At 41.3% G+C, this 22932-nt stretch overlaps 1 protein-coding gene across 1 annotated transcript in view; it reads right to left on the bottom strand.

The window, feature by feature from the left end:
- Positions 1–2352: 2352 nt before the first annotated feature.
- LOC129096893 (uncharacterized) overlaps positions 2353–22932 on the bottom strand; it is a 49826-nt gene continuing 29246 nt past the window's right edge. The window contains exons 3-9 of the mRNA XM_054605579.1: positions 10694–10912; positions 9564–9704; positions 7444–7599; positions 7194–7360; positions 5629–5763; positions 4551–4685; positions 2353–3266 (exon numbers count right to left, since the gene is read on the bottom strand). Of these exons, the coding sequence (XP_054461554.1) occupies positions 3084–3266; positions 4551–4685; positions 5629–5763; positions 7194–7360; positions 7444–7599; positions 9564–9704; positions 10694–10898 (1122 nt within the window). The 5' untranslated portion in view covers positions 10899–10912 and the 3' untranslated portion in view covers positions 2353–3083. The remainder of the gene's footprint in view (positions 3267–4550; positions 4686–5628; positions 5764–7193; positions 7361–7443; positions 7600–9563; positions 9705–10693; positions 10913–22932) is intronic.

A 22932-nucleotide genomic window follows, 5' to 3' on the forward strand; every position in this document is an offset into this window, starting at 1 on the left:
TTTTGAAGTGGTCCGACATGGTGGAAATCACCTCTGATTTATACTGAGCTGGATTCTCCTGTCTGCTTCAAACTGGGGATGCGCCGGCAGTAATCTACTCTAAGTAATATGCTGACTTTATTCACTGACTATGGATAAGTACCTCAAACATCCCCACTTCAAAATCCAAACCATCCCCTTCATGACTTTTTATCTCATGTTTTTTTTTAATAAGAGTAGGTGTCACTTCTTCTGGATGTCATTTTAGGCATTTAGTTAGTACTCCTCTGCAAACTACTGTGAAGTAAGGGATTTAAAATGATGGCTATCTCATTTCGCAAGAAAACTTTTCTATTACCTGCTTTGCATGGACTCTGCAGAAGCAATTAAAGTGATTGAAGACCAGTGTAATTACACAGCATGACTGACATCTCAGTTATTTCAATCCAACAAAAAAATCCCATAATAAGCTTCAAGTCCACTCATAAAGCCCTTATTTCCTAGAGTCAGGTGTCACTTTTTCTTTTTTACAACTCTAGAACAGAAAGTGTGCCTCGTGTGCTTGGACAATAAATGACTTACAGAATGACATCTCTGAGCAACAACAGGACGGACAGAGGACGGATGATCTTGGCAGCGGTCAGGCCAGGGGCATCATGGATCCTGATCACTGGAGTGTAACAATGAATTGTCCTCTCCAGCAGCTGAATATAGAATATTCTAGAAGAGATTATGTAAAAAAGGTTGTCACAGTAACGCTTGGTTCCTTTTTGGACTCAATTTTCTTTTTTTACAAAATACATCAACAGAACAGTTGAAGGCTTTTTCGTTTGCTAGGCCCTGAGAATATAAGGCCAAAACAGAGTTAAAATACACCAATCTGTGCCTTTCAGTTTGTATGACAACTCCACTTTACACTTCCATATGAAGTCACTAAAGCATGTTGCTTTCAAGGACTTCTTCTACTATGCAGCATTTATTGATTTTCTGTATCTACAAAAATTGCACCACTAGCCACAGACTCTGTGAAACGAAAACACAGAAGCCAATGACACACAGAAATCATCCTAAAAGACAAGGGCACTTCTCTGCCTCCAGACAATGATGAAGAACAGTTTAAGTGTTTTTAGTGGAATTGATGACTACAAGAAAACTACCACAGCTCTCTGAAGGAAACCTCTGTCCTTCACACTGCAGCTTTAAAAATAGGAACCATGTCATTGTTCAGACGGACCATTATTCCCAAACCCCAATAGTCTAAAAAATGTCCCATTGGACTGAAAATACAAACTCTCCGTGCAACGAACCGAAGCTTCTAGCAACTGACGTCCTCGTGCCTTCCGGTTTCAAAACTATTTTGTCTTTCCCTGATATTCTCACGCCACTCCTCACGTCTTAACTTAACCAACCCAACGGACACAGGCAACATGTTATTACAGACAGAGGTGTGGCTCATTCCTTTGCCAGTCTGAGAAAAAAAAACGGGTTGGTCTGCTGACATCATTGTGCATATTAATTAGCCATGAACAGTACCAGTCAAAAGTTTGGACACACCTTCTAATTCAATGGTTTTTCTACATTGTAGATTAATATTGAAGACATCCAAACTATGAAGGAACACATATGGAATTATGTGGTAAACAAACAAATGCTCAACAAACCAGAATATGTTTTATATCTTAGATTCTTCAAAGTAGTTGAATGAGAAGGTGTGTCCAAACCTTTGACTGGTACTGTACTTCTGCATGTTGCGCGGAGAGTGTGTATTTCTGCAGCAATGGGCCTTCAGGACAATTGGGAGTTTATGCACTATTCGGGTTTAAGATAAATTGACTGTCGGAAAAATTGGCAGTGCCCGAAAAAAATGCAAAGCAGGACATTAAAGTCATGCACATTCTTTGCATTTCTTTGTTTATCAAGTGTTTTATACTGTATATGTGTATACTGAATGTCAAATTAACTGTTTGTATTTGTCTTGTATATCTAATCCATTTGGATTTTTTCTTTTCTTTTTGGAAAAAGACAACATTTTGGTTATACTGTGAAGACCTGGTTTAAAATGGGATCAAATACAGCGAGTTTGGCACATTGAGTAGGATGTATAGACTCATACAAAAACAATCCTTCTCAATCATCACTTATGACCCATTAGAAGTGTGTGGCGTCGTCTGTATCTTTTGAGATCGTCAGCACGCATCCAAGAGGAAGCTCTTTTCTGGCACTAGTCATGTGAAGGTCATCACAAGATAAAATCTGTGTGCATATGTGTGTATTTGTGTGCACATAGTGAAACAGAACAGCACCAAGAAGAATCTGTTTCCCAGAATATATATATTTTACACACAAACAAAGCTACATTCATACATACATACATACAATCTTACATTCATACAAATACATATCAGTTTATTGGCTTTTTTATTTTATTATAAAAAGCAATTTGATATATTATGACTTTGTATACTGTGTTATACTGTTAGGGCTAGGTCACTGTTAAAAAGCATGCACTTTCTTTTGGTTGTGTTTGGATCAAGTGCTTGCAAATGACTCCAAGTGTGTTGCCTCAGACAGCTCTGAGTATCTTATTTGACTCAACTAGGGCTCAGACGAGCTGTCAATCGAAGTTAAATACATGACTTAGCAAATCAAACAGTTCTCTGTGACCAGGTAACGTTTACTGTCCTGTGTGTGACAGGCTACCTGACCCAAACCAACCACTCAGAATTATTTGCGAACACTGTTTGACCTTGTTGTGTCCACATTTGTTGTATTGCACTGATACAGATTTTTAACAAGGCCCTTTCATTCCTCTTCTTGTCCTTCCTTTTCTCTTCTTTAGATGCTTCCACATTTCCCAGAGTAACAAGAAGGGAGCTTCTTGGCATTTAGATTGTGTACATTACATCCCACGTTTTCGTCTGAAAAAGTCTCGCATTTCCTCTGACTCGAAGTGGGTATATAGTTGGGAGGAGGTTGGGGTTGGGGGATAGAATAGCTTGATTGATTATTGAAGTATCTATTTCCTGTTTTTGTCAGCTTTTGTCAGGCCAAATGAATCAGTTTGTCGCAACACTAACAACAGAGTCGTCCTCCGCCTCTTCGTCCTACTCTTCTAGTGATTGGACGATGCAGGGCGTGACCTCAAAGGGTTTCCTCCCGGTGACCGGTTCGGCGATCTGTGCTGGCAGTCCAGGGCTTGAGCCTCGGGTCGAGAAGACTTCCTCCCTCAGCGGGGACGGAGTCAAAGAGCAAGGCTCCGGCTCCAAGGTTAATGTTACCTCTTCTACCTGTAAAGACAGGAAATTAAGAATGTAAAAGACAGTCTGGGATGCTGCAGTTGAGCTGAGTCAGGGGCAAGTAAAGCTATATTCTTTTAGTGTTTGCATGTATCCCCACTTAAATATATTCATCCATTCATCATCCATTCATCATCCATTCATCAGTCCATCCACCATCCACCCATCCATCCATTCATCCACCATCCATCCATTCATTCATTCATCCATCCATCCATGCATCCATCCACCCACCATCCATCTATCCATTCATCAGTCCATCCACCATCCATCCATCCACTCACACATCCAGCATCCATCCATCTCACTCATTCATTCATTCCATCCATCCATTCATTCATCCATCCATTCATCACCCATCCATCCATCCATCCATCCATCCAACCATTCATCCATCCATTCAACCATCCATCCATTCAGCATCCATCCATCCAACCATTCATCCATCCACCATCCATTCAACCATCCAGCCATTCATCCATCCATCCACCCACCATCTATCCATTCATCAGTCCATCCACCATCCACCCATCCATCCATTCATCCACCATCCATCCATTCATTCATTCATTCATTCATCCATCCATCCATCCATGCATCCATCCACCCACCATCCATCTATCCATTCATCAGTCCATCCACCATCCATCCATCCACTCACACATCCAGCATCCATCCATCTACTCATAAATCAATCCACCATCCATCCATCATCCATCCATCCATACATTCAACCATCCATCCATTCAGCATCCATCCATCCATCCATCCATCCAGCCATTCATCCATCCATCCATCCCACCATCTATCCATTCATCAGTCCATCAACCATCCATCCATTCATCCACCATCGATTTATCCACCCACCATCCATCCATCAAATCATTCTTTCTCTTCTTCTTATGCGGGGCCGTTTTGCGTGGGTAGCCTGCTAAGCCAGGTATTCCAGACGTCCCTCTCGTCCCTGCAACATCTTCCAGCTCTATCTGGGGAACCCCCAGGCGTTCCAAGGCCAGACAATAAACATAATCTCCCCAGTGTGTTCTGGATGTACCCCAGGGCCTCTTACCAGTTGAGCGTGCCCAGAAAACCTCTAAAGGGAGGCATCCAGGAGGCCAAATAATCAGTTTGCTGGCTGCGTGTGAGGCTTGGGGCAGTGACTCTCATCCACTATCTTCATATCAATCTAATCTAATGATTTAGCGTTTTTTAGGACTCCGGCTCTCTGCCAGAAACCAAAAAGGGATTGGGGCTGTTCCACTTGAAATGACTCACCTTTGTCAGCTCCTCCTCTTCCTCTTCATGACGCTCATAGATGCCTTCATACTCGAGCTCTGGCTCCTCTCCGACTGTCTCCACCACTCCAACCATGTCAGCCAGCTGCCCATTCATCTGCCCGACAATATCCACCTGGAACCAGTTAAGTTTAAGGGTTTAATTGATTGCTTGTTCCTGTTGCACCCACTTAAGAACTTGAAGAAGATTCAACAGGCTACTGGCATTTTAACATATGTAAGATCAGAGACTGACATTAACCCTTCAATTTTACTTCCTGTTAACAGTCAGAGAAAGAAAGAAACAGAGACAGAAGTCAGGAAGGAAGGAGGTTGGAAAAGCAGAGTATGAGCTCTCATGTCCTGACCCCAATGCAGGACATCAGAGAGACGAGACAAATACGTAGGTAGTACAACACACACAGATGCTGAATCCAAATGCTTAGAGTTGTAAACTTGCGGACTTTACAGCATGCTACTCTGAAGACCAGGCAGATTTAAGGATGTCCTTTTGTCAACAATCCATCGGGTCCGCTAAAGGCTGTCATGCAGACTTTTGGCAGTGCTCCATGCAGACATTCAGCCTGTTTCCTACCTTGCTGACTTCCCTGGCAGTCTCTCCCATCATTCATTGCACTACAGATGTGTGATAAATATGCCTGCTGATATAAAACAAATCCAGATCCAGGAAACAAAAAACAAATTAGCAAAGAAGAGTTTCAAACAGGATGCAAAAAGACTAAAAGGGCTATTCCTGTGCAGAATATTAACACCTATGATGAGAGCACGCTTTCCACCTTTTGAAGAGAGGTGCCTTAGAAATGACATCAAAGAAGCTAAACCTTGGCTTCCTACAATAACAGCAGTATTAAATACATAATAAGACATGCTGTGATTGTTATGATGATTGTTAGCCGGCTCATTCTGTAACAATGACTGAATGGAGATGCCTGTACTGCTTGCCTTTGACTGTACATACACCCCTGTGCCCTTGTAAACTCCGTCAGAATACATTAAATCTCCATCTAGTCCGCAAAGTCTGTAATCCAACCATTTGGATTCAGCAGGGGAGTGCCTACGTGGTGTGCCTCGACCTGCGCAGCTCCCCACAGGTCAGCTAGCCGAGGGTGGGTGGGAGGACCGAGACTGTGGATGGTGCTGTTGGGAGTGGCTTGGAGGGAATGGGAGGCGCTATGTAGCCTGTGCTCCATAGACTGTGGTCAGAGATGGGAGAGGAAGAAAAGACAATTAATGAGATTTTACTGTAAAATAAGCTTGATATATATCCAAGGGGTTAAAACAATCTTGGCCAGTAGGCGTATCTCTTGATTTTAAAACGTTTCTTTGTCTTTGGAATGAAAACATCACCACCCACTAGAAATTTGAAACACGCCAAAGCCTCGCAGATACTGACATTTTCAGCTTCTTCAGTAATGGACAACAGCGCTACAGTAACTACATAACAACAGCCAGAACAAATGACAAAGTAGTTACAGTCTTTGCCAGAGTTTGTTGAGGATACTTTTGTCAGTTTTTTAACTTCCTTCTAGTCACTAATAAAGGTCTGTATCTACTTGTGATACCCTTTAAATGATGAGTCAGGGATCGTGCTGCAGGGAAAGTAGGAAAATGTCTCAGGCTCTTATGCTCAGAAAATTGACCGACTGATTAAAAAGCTTTATTATATTATAATGTAATATATTCAATAGTCTCCTTCAGAAGAGAACCCATAATAATACACACAGCAGAGCTAACAAGCTCATTTCTATTGTGGTCTCGGATCAGTACACCTTTTCTTAGACACAGTCTGTGACCTTTTCACGATATTACTTCATAACCCTCAGCCACTTAATGAGCTCTGAGATGTTCCAACGCTATAGCAGTCAGCGAAGCAGAAAGAGTCTTTGTCACAGTTCATGATGACTCACTATATTTGTAGAAACCCCCCCCCAAAAAAAAAAGCCTGAGAGCTGAAAGTCAGCAGCTGTTTTAAACCAGAGAGAGCCGGCACAAACAGTTAACAAGAACTGAAGCTTGCCGTTCAAACAAGGAGAAACTTATCCTTTAATTGTATTGTTCCAACCAGTCTGATTACTCGAGAAGCACCTAAATACATTGTGTGTATACAGCATGTTAGTGTTGGTACCAACAACAGAGACGCCTACAAATGACTTTTCTTATTCTGAAAACTAATGTAAAGGAGCAGTGGACAACATCTAGTGCCTTCTGGCGATAACGTTCTAGCGATAACGTTCCCTTACCCCTAACCTCACCTAGCTTTCAGTTTCCTAAATACAACCATAAAAACATCTATCATGTATTGATCAGTCGGTCAATTGAGGAAAAGATCCTGAGACATTTCCCCACTTTCCCTGCAGCGCCATCCCTGACTCCTCTCTTAGAGGGTTTTACCAGGAGACCATTATCAGTTGTGATACTTTAATCTGTAATTAAGTGTTGGTCAGATGTTAAGGCAATAAATACATAAGCCATCTACTCCCTCATCTACTTCTATATGTGTGCAGTGTTAGTATTCTAGTACTAGTGACATGTGGTTGCCTCTGTAGTAGATTCCCAGCTTTTGTTGCCGTACAGCTTTTTTTTGTTCTACTGACCTGTTGTTGTTGTTGTTGTTGTCACTGACCTGTTGTTGTTGGAACTGCAGCAGTTGTTGCTGGTACTGGTGGAGATGTTGGAGCTGATGGAGTTGGCTCTGCTGCTGCAGGGTGAGATGAGCATGGTGCTGCTGAATGTAGCCGCTTACCGACCCCTCGTACCCATCAGCCGGTGTACCCGCCGCTCCGCTGCTTCCTGGAACAACCATAAAACACTCAGTGCTCAGAGATGTAGTTAAGCGCTTAGAGGCAGTCTTAGAGAGAGGATTAAGTTCTCACCTGCAGCCATGATGTAGGAGCCTGCAGCCGGGGAGGCCACGCCCGAGGGCTGGCTGGTGATTGGCTCCCAGGCGTCAGAGGACGACAGGCAGTACAGACCCTGCGAGACGTAGGTGTGAGGCCAGACGTCCGCCGAGGAGTGGTGGAGCACCTGGTCTGTATGAGGAAACACAGACGGGTGGGAGGAGGAGCGAGGCAAAGGAGAAGAGTTACTCAGGGAAAGAAAACAAAGAACAATGAGAAAGCGAGAGAGAGAGAGAGAGCACTGGTAAATTCATTCCCACAAATATTCCCACTAACGATGATTTCCTTTACTCACTAATAGATTTAATTTGCTTCCTGTTCTTTAAAGTCGTGGTTCAAGGATTACTTTTTACTTTAGATGAAATACTTATCTGAGCAAATTAAGCAAATTAAGAAAACACATGTAAAATATACTGTTATAGAGCTATGGGCAGGTTGGAGACAAAAGCATAAGACCGTTTAAAGAAGACACTTAAATCCAACTTCTGGCCCTGAGTTGTTGATTCAGTCTTTAGCAGCATAATTAAGACGCTCTTATGAGGCCATACACAGGGATAACCCTGCCCTCATGCAAAAGCAACAAACTGTTATAACTCCTATAGGAGTACGATAAGCCCGTCTGCAAGCAGGGATGTTATTATAGAGCTCAGCAGAACACAGACTGTGGAGGAGAAACATCCCCTCAGCCCTAATGATGCCGTTTTAATCGCCACCGTGTGTGTGTGTGTGTGTGTGTGTGTGTGTGTGTGTGTGTGTGTGTGTGTGTGTGTGTGTGTGTACATGTGTGCTGCATGCAAGTTACAGCACAGTGCAGAAACCATATGGAGCTGTTAATGAGAGCAGGGCTAAGTCCTTGTGCTGACCTACAGGGTCACTCAGGGTCCGGACGGCGCTCTGCTTTACTAAACACCAGCAAGAGCTAAAAAAATTGAACACACAGTGAACAGCTGTGTTTCTGAGTGTACAAGTGAAAGTCCAGGTTTCAAATGAATTTCATCTTAATGTTTGAACAGCTAGAGAAACAGAATTTGTTTGTTTTGTTTTAATCTTTATGAAGTTATGCGGTTATACTTCCCTGTGAGGTCGGATGGGGTTTCCTAATCTCCGCTCTCTTCCCTTCCTTCCTCTCCGTTCCTATCATCCTATGTGCAGCTAAACTGAACAGACAACCGACAACTTAAGGCTGAAACAACAATTTGGAATGTGAGTTTGTTTCCCTCAAACGTTTTGTTTTATTCATCCAAGTGTGAAGAATATTCTCGATAAAGTTAATTTCCTTATTTGAATACAGCCCTGGTGACGCTCCATCAGATTGCGTTCTGATGTTTTCAGAAATGACAGGCTGTCGTCTGGATTTGTCATTCGGATGTTTTTGAGTAAGTGCCCGGTAGCAGTGAAAGGCAGAAATGTGCAGCTGTGTGGCCGCCCTCCAAAAGTCCTTTACAGCCGGTCGGCAGAATAACTGACTTGGCTGTTTTTTTAGTTTCCAGCGGGGCTCTTAATTTCCCCAAACTGTGCATCTCTGCACAATAAAAACATAATACTTTACTGTGTTACATTACATTACAGTCATTTTAGCAGACGCTTTTATCCAAACCATATCATTCACCCATTCACACACTGATGACAGGCTACCATCAAGGTGCCACCATCAGACTCTAACTAACATTCATGCAACATCCAGTCCACACCGATGGCAAGCCTTCAGGAGCAACTTGGGGTTAAGTGTCTTGCCCAAGGACACATCGACTGCCGAAGCCGGGTATCGAACCACCGACCCTCTGATTGGAGAACTACCTTGCTCTCCACTACTCCACAGCCGCCGTGTGGTCCAGATACATACAACTGAGTGTGAGGAGTGTTTACAGCTATTACACTTGAACAGATTTTAAGTCTACAATGAGAATACAGTCCTATAAACAGTACAATTACACAAATAACTCACCCTCCTCCTGTTTAATTAACCTCTAACTGAAGGTTTATGACAGTTACAGTATCAGATCCACACTATGCGCCATCAAGGTAGAAGCACTCGGAGCCTAACTCTTGTATTTGTGCCATTTAACCATTTTGCAGAAAGGTTTAAAGTGCAGTACCTCTGCTGGTGATGCTCTCCTGGTTGACCTCACTGAGGTGAGCGACGCTGCCCTGGTTGGAGCCGGCTCCCATACTCTCCCCGTCCATCGAGTTCCAGCCGAACAGAGTCGCCTCGGAGATGGCAAACTGCTGCATGATGCCTAAAGAGGGAGAGCAATGATAATATAATAATAGGGCGAACGTTTAACTCACTGAAACACCATTAGAGATTCAGTGCCTGAAACAAATCCCGGTCCCAGCTTTGCTAACACATAGAGAAGTTAATTAGGAGTGGAGGAGAATACAGAGTGTTTAGTTCAAGCAGGGAATCTGTAAATGTTGCAGACAAATATACGTGTATAAACAACAAAATGACAAATTATTTATTTAACTTTGCTAGGGGAACCAGATGGGATAGAACCAATTCGATTTTCCTAACTTCAGTGAAGAAACATGGTGCAATAGTGGGAAGCAAAATATGAATATTCAAGAAAAAAAAAAGCGAGACCTGTTATAAATATTTCAGGTTTTGTCCGTTTTTTTCAGGCAAGTCACCAGGAAAAAAATGTTGGAATAGTACGTTTCTGCAAAGCACAGATACGTTGAAGGTCCAAGCAAGTGATGACGTTCAACAAGCAACCGTTATCGGAAGTTATAAGGTTGTTTGTTATTATGTTATATTATTTTGACACAAACCATGCTTTGTTCTAACCTTAACCACGTAGTTTATTTCTCCCTCTTCTCATCCTCAAAAGTTTAAGAAAATTGTCTTCTTGACAATTATTGTAGTATTTTAGCTTTTGTTTTTGATATCTAAAAATGTTTTTAAGCCATGCAGACTTCTACAGCTTCTATATGTTGTATTTATACCTTCTATATGTTGTATTTATACCTTCTATATGTTGTATTTATACCTTTGTATTTATACCTTCTGTTGTATTTATACCTTCTATATGTTGTATTTATACCTTCTATATGTTGTATTTATACCTTCTATATGTTGTATTTATACCTTCTATATGTTGTATTTATACCTTCTATATGTTGTAACTATACCTTCTATATGTTGTATTTATACCTTCTATATGTTGTATTTATACCTTTCTGACAGAGTAGCATGTGTACACTCATCACCCAGATGTTCCCTCACCTGCAGCAAAGCGAGCCTCCTTCTCGCCGTCACTCAGGTCGCTGTAGGCGTCGTTCTCCATCCTCCTCTCCTTTTCCCTCTGCAGGTTGGTATGACCTGCGCTCCCCATCGGCCCCGCGGTTGGTTTGCCCCAGCTCTGCCACTCGATCATGTGGGCAACGCGACCCTGGGCCATGGCGGTGGGCTTGGTCACTTTGTCCTTCATGGAGCGAGACACACCTACAACAGGTATGGGGGGGGGGGGGGGGGACACACACACACACACACACACACACACACACACACACACACACACACACACACACACACACACACACACACACACACACACACACACACACACACACAACGATGTCAGAACTACTTCTGGCTCTCCAGTTGATGATGCCTCCAACTGAGGCTCAGGGGGGAAAGTAGAATGATAATGAGAAACTGTGTAATGTTGTCTGGAAACTGTTTAATAAATGAGACTATAATAAATAATGCCAGGGGGGAAATAAAGGTACTGGAATGGATGAGTTCAGAGAACACGACCTTGCAGCTAGTTTGCATTCCTAGTATTTTAAAATACAGTCTGTTGTCTTTTTATATCTGTTTCTTGTCTCTATTTAATGTGAGTTTGTTGAGCACAGTTTGTCTTTTTTTGGCAACGATGTGCTTCATTCTCACACTTTCACATCTGCTCAGTACAACCTCTGTCTCACCTAATGAGCCCTCTCCATCTGGAGTAGCTCGGGGTTTAGACGCTTAATGCCTCAAGAACACAATAGTGGTGTGAATAAGTATCTGTTTGGAACAAAACCTGTCTGGTCCTTTAAACCGCTGCTGCTTTCAAACTTCCACCAGTGGAGCTAAACCCAAGAATATCTACCAACCACATCCTCATCATCCTCAGCAAAACCCTTTTAAATGTGTCGCTTTTCAGTTACTTACTCTCTAATAATCAAGATGACGCTGACAGTCACCACTCACCATCTATTCATGTCAATCGCATCATAATCTGATGTTTTAAATGATAATGACGCATGTGACTAATATGGATGAGTTCCTGGGACTCAACAAATTTACTATAAAACTGAATAATTACAAGAATTATCTGCCGACCACTTGGCATTCAAACCGAGATGTCTTTCTGAGTTCAACATATTAATATCTCTGGGATCAAATTTACTAAAAGTGTATAATATTCTGTGATTCTTGAATAATCAAATAAATTACCGGAGGAATCTGCTACATAATAATGCAGACCTTTGCTGAACAGGTCAGAGGTCAGCTGACACAAGCTCACCATGAGGACAAATTGGACAGGTTTACCTGTGTGCTAGTGAGAGTTTGTTGAATTGAACAGCGAGGGACAAGGATGACTGCCGAGTGGCTGAAGAACCCATATTAATAATTAAAGCCATTACTCATCTCTTGGTAAACAGAATAAATGAGATTCATTAGACTTTCTGTAATTAAAAACGTGTTACAGAGACAGAGAGAGGCAGAGGAAAGTAATCCTTGCGTGTAAACAGAACGTTGAGAAGGGTCCACTGGCAAATCTCTGCCCAATTAAGATGCAAATACCGGATTCAAACCAGGGACATATACTCTGAGTCAAATGCTTACTGAGAGGCTGATCGATAAAACATTAAATTAACATCAAACAGGCACGAATAAACAGAGACGGATCTCTGGGAAATTGCTCCCCAGGTCCAGGGGGGGGCAACTTACAGGCTGAGTTATAAATAGAAACAGTTTTTCCCAAAAGACAAAGAGAGCCAATCTCATTTGAAAATCAAACACTGCCTGCAGAGACTAATTGAGGATGGAAATAGGAATGGAAAGAATGGGGATGAGGGAGGGTGTTGGGGCCTCGGCTATTCAAAGGCTCAAAAAAATATGTTAAATTATACCAACAGATTTATTTAAAGTGCACCAGACACAAATAAAAGACAAACACTTTTCACATGGACACTCTTGAGGTGCTACACTTAAACACTACAAAGCACAGAGCACTACAGTTTGAAGCACAAAGCACGAGATAGCACACAAGAGGCACCGGCCACTTGAAGTCACGACAATGCACAAATAAGTCACTTTTTCACAAATATATACCGGGCCACACCAGCACCACCACCACCAGCACCAGCACCACCAGCACCAGCACCACCAGCACTGCCACGTTACAAATACACTCCATTTCCCAACACACCTGTGGAGATGCTTCAGTAGGTAATTAAAGTAAGTAATCTCACTTACTTTAGTTTCTTTGAAATCAAAGATCTGATTGGATTTCCATCAATGACTCCGCAAAATGTGTCTGTCATTGACGTCTGCTGTTGATATCAATGGAAGAGAAGGGAAAGTAGGAAGTGATATAGGAAGGGGCACCCACAGGGGTGACCATGTTGGTTCCAAGCTCCTCCTCCTCCTCCTCCTGCTGCTCTAGAGTGAAGTTGTCTGTCGAGGCAAGGTTCGATTTACCAAATCCGCCGTTTATGGCAAAGATGAAAGATCATTCCAGATTTTTCCAGCTGTGTCAGATGATTATTTGGTCCTTCAAGCAGTGCAGAAACCGAGTGAAAGTACAGGCAGAATGGATTTTTTTTATCGTACAAACAAATCTCAAAGCAAGAGCTGCTCTGGTTTCCAAAAACATATCATTTGCTGACTTCAATATAAGTGGCACCTTTGGCAAAGAAGTTTAGACATGAAATGGAAACATCCGGGGTTGTATCTCTCTCCCAACATGTCCTCCTAGCTTTCTGGTGTCTAACAAAGGGATATAATATCCCCAAAAAGCAAGAGCAGTAGGCTCCATAGTATCCTTTATTTACTTCAAACCTTAGAAGTCAGTTTTTTTACAGGAACATAGACTGGGTGTTGGCATGCATTGTCGAAAATTAGGGGATTTAAACAAATTATAGCTGACGATATCGACTCCCGGGCTCTCTTTAATATATGCATTCACTCCAGATGGTCCATAATTAATAATGATTATAATCTCATCATTATTGTCATTTAACCAGCACGTTGTTTATCTGGCATTAAAAAAACACGAGGTTGTCTGTTGGTTTGGGCATTTTGATTTCTAGCCTGGTCTCATGAAGAGGAGGTTCCCATCAATCAAACTGGAAGTAGGAGATCAGGGTGACGGATTGGTCAAACAAACACAGGACTTTCACCAAGGAGACTGCTGTCAGTGTTTCACTGTGAAACCACTTTAGTATCTACTACTCTACTCTACGAGAGTAATGTACTCGGCTTTCGTACTTTGACTTATTTGAAAGGCCAGCACTGTGTATTGCCGGATGATGTTGCGGCATTAATTGGTCAAGATTAAAACTCTTCTTTCTTTTTTTAAACTCCATTCTGACACGAATGGTTTGGTTGTTCTGCAACATTTACACAGACCTTAACACAGCTAAGCTAATGCTAAATGACAATTTCAAATATGATCAATACTGATTAGTTGAAGTTGGTTTACATGCCACATTTACCCTCTCATTTACATTGTAGCAGCTCTGGCAAGAATGTGTTGCTGATTCTGTTTTGTGATTACCGTTAAACCAAACCACACATTGATCATTCGGCTGCTGCACGACTCTGGCGCCAAATAACCATCTGAATGTCACACGAAAAAGAAACCAAAATGATCTTTTACACAACAGGGGAGAGGAAGTTTAACCCCTGTCTCTTCTCAACAACAACTTCACCCTCGATCCTCCTCGGAGCTTGTGGAGGCAACATGGGGGCTGTTTTACCATCTAGCAGCACAGACACACACCTGACACACCTGTCAGAGAGGACTTAGCCAGGGCACCGATCCCATAGGTCTGGGCCGGCTTCCTCTTGAGGCGAGGCAGAATGGAACTGGTGTCCTCCATGGACGACTAAAGAGAGAGGGAGGGGGGGTGGAGCAGAGAGGATGGACAGAAAAAGAATGAAAGAGGGGGAAAGATGTAGATAAAAGAAGACGAAAAAAAAGCAATGTGACAGGTAAAGATGACAAAATAAGTATAGATGGGAGAGCAAGATAAACGCAGGAAAGATATAATAGAATAAAAGAAATTGAGGTGAAGAGAGCAGATGATTGAAGATTCAGAAAGAAGTTTGACGGAAATGGAAGAAGAGAAGGGAGGTTGTTAAAGAGGGAATAAGAAAGGAGGGTTAATTATTCAAACACCTTGTAAATGTCTTACAGGGATCAGTGATTCAAAAGAACAGAAGCATAGATAGATAGATACATATATATATGAGACTAAATGAAAAATGGATGCTTAAGTGGTGATTCAAAAGCAATTTAAATGGACAAAAGAGTCTTTGGTGAGAACAGCAGCTGGTAATTGGTTAGTGGATGACATGGAACACTTACTGATGGATATACAGTTGTATTTTAACTAGCAAGGTTTAAATATATGCAGCACAAAAAATTGATAAACAGTAGAACCAGCATCCAAGAGATGTATTTATTCAGACAGGTATGTTTTAGCAGATGTTCGTGAGATAATTTGAGCATTTGTTAAAGGCTTAAACCTGTGTTCTCTAATTTCCTGTTGCTCTGAATCCATTTATACACATTATTTAATGTTAAAAACTAAAAGCTTGTGAAATACCGAAGCAATATGAAGCGACAAGTGATCCCTACAGTATACATCAACTGTCCATACAGTCTTAAAATATATATAATGTTAGAATTGTGTGATATTTAAGGTTTAATTGACTCGACACATGTTGACTTAAAGAATTGAATCAGTGTTTGAGGAACTAGACTTTCTTTAAATCCAGAAAGAGGAGAGTCTGAGACCACGTGTGCTGGATGTGCAGCACACCGATCTGCTCGTGCTCGTGTGATTCCTGCCGTACTTCCTGACACCAGTGCTCACGGCTAAAAACCAACAAGCAAACTAATGAACGCAGAGACAGCGCCTGGCTCTTAATGAGGTCCTCCCAATGGCTAATTACAGAGGGAAGTGGTAGAAGAAGAAAAAAAGATGTGATGTCCCTTTTGAGCTAAAGTGCCTCCATTACTGCATGATACTATCCGGTCCCTCTGTGGCGTACAGGCAGAGTATCACCCATGTGTTATTCTATCTGCCGTTAACCCTTTGTATGTTCGAGAAACATGACACGGTGTCGTAATACAGCAGCTAGTTAGTCTGCAGGCATACATCATGATCAAGCATTTCCCCTCCATCAGTGCTGTGTCCACTAGAAGTTTGTTCATCCTCAAAACACATGTTTACTTCCAGTCTTGCGGAGTCAAACAGAGATTTGAAGAAATGTTAACAATTAGAAGCATTTGTTATGTACAAGCAGATGTTTTCAGAGCACGTTCTCACTCCCAACGGTGGCCCTTCCCTTCATACTATGACGCTCCACGTACCCCTTTGTTCTTTGTTAATTTATTCATTTTTTATAAGAATATTATTGATCCAGGTGAGTCCTTTTGAAATTTAGAATCTCTTTTTTAGTGCTTCCTGGATAAGATGGCAGCGTAAACGTTTCTCCACATGAGAACACAGACAACAGACTTTTAAAAAAAGCAGTTATAGTTAAAAACAACAGAACAACATTTAACAAAAAATCATCTAAAAGGGATGACAGACTTCAAACAAACCAGAAAATTGGATCACTCAAGTGTCAGTTTTCAACGTATCAGGGACGGGATGTAATTTTACGCTTTTCGAGCATCATGTCCTTTCAAAATAAACTTCTGTGTTCACAGAAACCATAGAGTTACCTAGTTATAAGGTTAACTTGGTTAGGTGTAGGCAACAAAATCCCTTGGTTATGCTTAGGAAAAGCATATAACTTCCGTACGAACGTTAGATAACTACACAAGGTAAGAAACATAAGTAAGGTAAAATAAGTCCGTTTTCTCTCGGTTTCACACTGACAGCGGTCTCCTGGGTGAAAGTCCGTGTTTGTTTGAAATTGACCGTCCAACCCGGCTTCCTCCTTAGCGGAGATTCTCAGTCAGTTGATCTGACCGAGTCTGGAGGGAGAACAGGTTAGTGTTCTTCAAAACAGCAGACAGAGCTGGTGAAGACAGTAAAACATCTATCAGTTTGTTGAGACAAAACAGAGCTAATATATATTAGACTAACATTCATCAGCTGAATGCTTACTTTGCTCTGTTTCTCCAGGATGTGCAAAGAGAACACAGTTTACTGACAAGTTAACCAGAATTGACTGGTTACTGTATAACAGGAGGAAGCTTTCAGGTGGTTTAAGGGAGCATATGTCTCTATGTCTGTATCTATATGTCTATTTTATTCAGAGCGTTAATCTATAGATAAGGATAAAAAAAGTAAACAATTTTTTTTTCATTAACAAAAAATGCCTACATTTCAACAAAACTAACAAGGCAGACTTGGTCTTACCGGCTAGAAAAACAAACGCCCCCTTTGGGTCAGCAAGGTCTTTGTGTACAAGAAAATAATCTCTGCAGACTCTCTTCTGTTGCCTGAAACAGAACTGTGTCTATGTGAGATTATTTTCCTCTCGGCACATTTGAGTGAACAACATTTACATTGTGCAAATAAATTCTGCTGAAGGTACGGAAACAGTTGAGTGGGAACGCTCTTCATCGTGCAGTGCTTTCAGTAAAAAAACTGGCGCTTTGAATGAAGGCTTCGGCTGTGGATAAGATAAGCTTATTACAGCCTGTTATCTGCTGCTCTGTATACATACAGTAAACCAGCCTCCCAGTACAGTAGATTAGCAGAGGGCCAAGAGAGGAGACGGATGTGAGGGAGAGAAAAAGGAAAAACTGGGGGAGGGAGATAAGAGAGAAACAGAGAGTGGCCGGAAGGGGTGGGAGGATAAACCATTAGGATGTCAACTCCTGTACTCAAAGGCCAAACTCAGGTAGTGGGTGAGGGATGGAGGGGGAGATGGAAGAGAAGAGGAGGACAAGAGGGAGATTTAGACAACAAGACTTCCCAGGAAAACTCAGTATGACCATGCTGGGTGAGAGAGGAGGGGGGAGGCGTAAAGCAAAGGCGGGGAAGGGAAGGGGGAGGTTCGGGACATAGGAACTGGTTTTAATCCTTAGTCCTGAATGTTTACACTTTGGATATTAGGGAGTCAGCAGTTTCCTGCTTTAGTTGTTTGTCTAAAATGCCACATATTCATTTTTAAAGGTCATAAAAACTTTTTACTTGCAGTTTATAACTTGAACTACTTTATGTTTTAAGAGAATGTGGCACCCTGCATGTCATCGCGATCGACCCAGTTTTTATTTTATTCTGAAATGTAATAATTCATGGGACAGCGGTTTCTCCGTTTTCAGTCCACAAAGAACAGGAAGCATGAGGAGGATTGTTTGGGGACAAAGTTTTTTTTAGTAGATTACTTGTTTTTTCGTGCTTGTTTCATGCTGAATGAGTTATTGAGTTATTTAACACAAGATTTAAAGCGGTGCTTTTGTGAGTTTCTTTGTTGAGAATCTCACACTACTAGGAAATGATTTGGTCAAGGACAGTCCTGGTAGAGAGCAGAGGGAGGGGGGGAATATTCCAAGAAAAGAAACTCTGAGATTAGTGTAATAAATGTACGAGAAAAAAAACTCACTTTGAAGGTTTAATTACACTCATCACACCAATACTGTGTGTTATGTTTTCAGTGGACGACCTAATCAAATTGCATTTGAGATTTGGCAATAAAGTAATAGTTGATGATGATTTTAGCCCAGAAGCACCATATCATAAAAAGCACCCTTACTTTGATGAGACATGTGTTGAATTGGGACTATTTAGAAGAAAACAACATACAGATTTTTAGTTTTTTTCCTGTTTATTTACCACTTAAGTCATTTTGCAGAGACGTTCTGTGTCTGTGTGCTCTGAGCTGCTCCACCCCTCTGTGTCCATCCACAGCCCTGAATGTTTAGGTAACCAATGGATACCACTCAGCAGCAGCCCTGTTGCCCGGGGCAACAGCGAATCTGATGGGTGACCAAACCTGGACAGCAGTTATTGTGTGTCCTCACATGCACATACATGCACACACACACACACAGAGACGATCATGCATATTCATCACACTGTACAATGGACACAAAGGCAGCGGGGAACGTTTTGGAATCCAGAGGATTTAAATAAAACGACGCTGTCAGAGGGGATGTTATTTTGTCACAGCGCCCCAAAGAGTTTCTCCACCGACATCCTTTAAGCTTGTTATCTTAGTTGTGCCGTTCAAAGGCACAGTTTGCAGACTGAATGAGAGGTGACAGGAAAAAAATGCCCTAAACATCGTGTCAAAGTAAATGCCAAACTATGTCCTGGCCTCACGAGACGTAGCAGCTACAGACATTCAGCAGAGCCATTCATGTGAACTGAATGATCTTAAATCCTTAAAAGTGTAAGACAACGTGATGAAGATAACGCTATAATACAGAACCCTTCCCTTTGTTATGAAGCATTAGTGAATGTAAAGAGGAAACCAGAATCTCAACATTTGAGTCAGACTTTACTTTAATGCTTCTCCTTTATCTGTTTATGGAAAATAGGTTTTTTCTCAATCTACTCTATTTAATATCTAACTGTAAAGTAAGAAATCTCTTCTCTGTCCCAATGTCCTTTGGATCTCTCGAGAACAGTTCATCCGTTTGACTTCACCCTCGACGGGCTGCTTTGTTGAATTCTGTTTGATTTGGACACGAGATACGTTTAGTAATCAACTTTGAAAAAACAAGCAGATGGCGCTCCGTGCAGCAGCAGGGGCGGAGCTTAAGTCGAGCATGTCGGGTTCAGCAAACCTTTACAGACTGTAGCTCTTGACTACAGTTTACTTCTGCTTAACTTAACGGATTCAACGAGCAATCAGTCGTTTCCCTCAACGCTGCTAGCAGCACTTCCTGGACTAGTGAAGAAAAAGAATGGTAGCAGAAAGTGCCTCTGGTGTCCCCTACACCCACTAATGGGTTTAAAGCCTTCGTCTGTGGGTAGGGTTTGGCAAAGAAATCCAATTACAGGCACTCAAGTGGATGGCTAAGAATAAAAAGCCTTTAAAAATACGGGCTTTTACTCTGATAAAATGCTCTGAACACATTCCTTTCTCTGGGTGTCTCGTCTCTTCTGTATTTGTAGTTCCTTTGAAGAAACTGTAAAGCTTCACAGGGCCACTTTGCTCATTGATGGATTCATTGTAGTTAAAAGTCAAAAGAACTTTAAGACCAAAAAGACCTGTAATAGATATCAGTAAGCTGCTTACAGCACATTTAACAGAACTAACTGGTCCTCCGTGCCTGATATCAAATACATCAGATGGACTGCTCGCTCTCTGTTTTCTAGTTTCTTGACTCGTAAATTCCTCTCTGCAGAGAAGTGACCACAGCCAACAGTAATAACAAATTCATAACACAAGATATATTGAATAATCAGCAATTTGTTGAGGGGGAAAGTGTTCTTCTTGTATTGTATTCTCAATTGTGTGATTTCAGATGAACCACAGATGGATTTTTACATAAATATCTAATCCTGTGCAGCTATAATGGTGCATTGTTCATTCCCATAAGGTCATCTAAAGAAACAAAACAAAAAATAATAGTAATAAAATGCTAATACAGTGATAACATGGCTGGTGGAAGACGGACAAGCGGATTTGAAACTGGCAATAAAAGACATGCGTACAGGAAGAAAGCAGAGCACCAGTGGTGGTAAAACATTAAGATGGAGCCTGGCCTCTGTCTTTGTATTTATTCATGCTTTAATCAGCAGCTGCTGGGCTCACAGCCTCTAAAACCAGAATATCTCAATGAATGAATATGAATTTAGGTCTGACTTGGTTTAAGGCCTTTTTGCCCTTATTAACATTTCTCCTCTGGTGTCAAATACAAGGAACGCTTAGCAAATTGAAAAGACCCACGGCCGAGCTGAAACTGAAAGCTAGAATTAATTCTGATTTCTTCCAGGCCGCCTTTTTGCTTTTCTGGGAAGCATCGATGTAATATTCATGTCAAGGATGTTTATTTATTTGACAAGTGAGTGAGGAATAAGAATAATCCTCCTCTAACAGAGCAGCCGCTGAGATGGCAGAGGGAGTTTAGAGTCACCAGTCGCCTTGTTGTTGTTTTTGTGTCAGATCCACATTAACAAGAGCAGGAAAAGATGCAACAAAGAACAAAAAACATACTAATATTAACGTGACATCTTCTTACCTGAACAAACATGTCGTTAATCACCAACACTCTCTGTGTGAAACTCTCAAAGCAGACAGACTTAACTGAACTAATTGAATAATGTTTTATTTAATCCCAGAAGCTAATGAACACGCTCGGCAGCGGGTCTTAGACTGATGTAGATTAATCTTTCAAAAGCTAGAATGAATCACTCGCAGGTTTGAGGTATTATATGATTAATCCTCATATGAGGAATATGCTCAGCAACAGCAATATATTATTTTATGCCTCGGAATGTTTTGTATAATGTACATTGAATCATGTAAAACAACTGCAGACAGTGAAAAAGCTCTTTTACTTTTTGTTGTTACAATACTATGAAACTGACTATTGGTATAACCTTCTAATAGGTCACCCTTTATATATGGCTTTATTTATATTTAATACAGCATTTACTAATACTAATTCTTTATAGAAATAAGCCGTTAATAAGAATGTTTGGGTTGCCAGTTTGTGAAACACGTCTTTAGCTTGATACTTGCTTGATCTTTTCAGCTCTTAAATCCATCAGGTATACTTCTCCAATGGACTGTTGGGATTTACAACTGTAGCTTTAAATGGATAGTTTTAATACCATTCCTTATTAACATCTTTAACTTCAGATATGACTTATTATTAGAAAGTGAGAGCCCCAACAATGATCCACCATGTGCAGACTTAATATAAATGTCAATGAATTGATTTCGGTTGAGTTAATCTGGAGGTCAAACTCTCCACTGGAGCAAAGACTGACAAGGAAAGTGTGATTCTGGAGGATGATTTACCCATAGTTTGTGCTTTAATAATTGCTGATTGCTGATCTATTAGCATTAGTAAATGATCATGCTCTATAAACAGGAATTAGACTGAGAGTTTAAAGCCATAGACGCTCTGTGAGGTTGTTCTTAGGCAGAGCAGAGCTGTTACTGTGTGGACCAAATATCACGGCAATCAATCCAACAGTTGTCAAAACATTTCACTTAAATAACAATATTGTCAACCTCAGTGAGATCCATCGACCAGGATTGTCAGTATTTCATCGCAATCCATCAAATAGTTTTTGAGATATTTCTGTCTGGACCAAAAATGGAGGACTGAGCAACCTAATTTGTCATCCCTAGAGTCAAGCATAAGCAAAAAAAAATAGGTTATATTCTTTTAAAAAGAGTCTAAGATAAAGCATGTCGAGTCTTGAAATCTCAGCAGGTGGCTCAGCTAATCAGTCAGATATCGATCAGTTACACGTTAAATCATTAAGAAAAGCAAACACAACAGTGGAGCTCACATAAAGAATGAATAACTGTGTGTAGGAGGTTTTTAACATGATTCATAATGGTCAAATGTGAGAGGAGTTGATAATAGTGGTGTCATCTCTGTCCTTGGACTGTGTGTGTGTGTGTGTGTGTGTGTGTGTGTGTGTGTGTGTGTGTGTGTGTGTGTGTGTGTGTGTGTGTGTGTGTGTGTGTGTGTGTGTGTGTGTGTGTGTGTGTGTGTGCGTGTGTGTGTCATTAACACAGCTTGCGTCAGAGGTCGCAGGATTTTGATTCAGAAGCACCACTTAGTGCGTGAATGTTAAACTCTCCTGGTCAACTGAGGACAAAAAAAAAATGTAGGCGTCATCACCATCTCTGTAGTGTGTGTTCGTGCTTGTGTGTTTGTGTGCTCGTTGTATTCAAATAGACTCCATAAAGTATACAAACAGCTGAGCTCGTCCCTGTAGTCTCGCCCATCGCTGTATTTTCCTGAATGGCGGTGAGACGCAGCAGCATTGTTGGCGCTGGAACTCAAATCCATTCAGCTGTGATAACATTGACGGTTTCTCATTAAACTTAGATTCTCAGCTCAACATTTAACTCTGAGCCCAGCTGGTTAAATCAGCTCTTTATGCCGCTGGAAGTCATGTTTTTAAAGCGTTTTTTCATGAAGCAGACAGTTTACACAATAATAACTTATTTAACCTATTTTCTAAACCTCTTTATCCTGCTCAGGGTCACATGGTGCTTAGACATATCCCAGCATGCATTGGACCAGACGCAGGGTACATAACTACTTTCTATTGTAGATATATTTAGCAGTCATAGAAGGAGCG

The sequence above is a fragment of the Anoplopoma fimbria genome, chromosome 10, assembly GCF_027596085.1.
Source record: "Anoplopoma fimbria isolate UVic2021 breed Golden Eagle Sablefish chromosome 10, Afim_UVic_2022, whole genome shotgun sequence".
Taxonomy (NCBI): Eukaryota; Metazoa; Chordata; class Actinopteri; order Perciformes; family Anoplopomatidae; genus Anoplopoma; species Anoplopoma fimbria.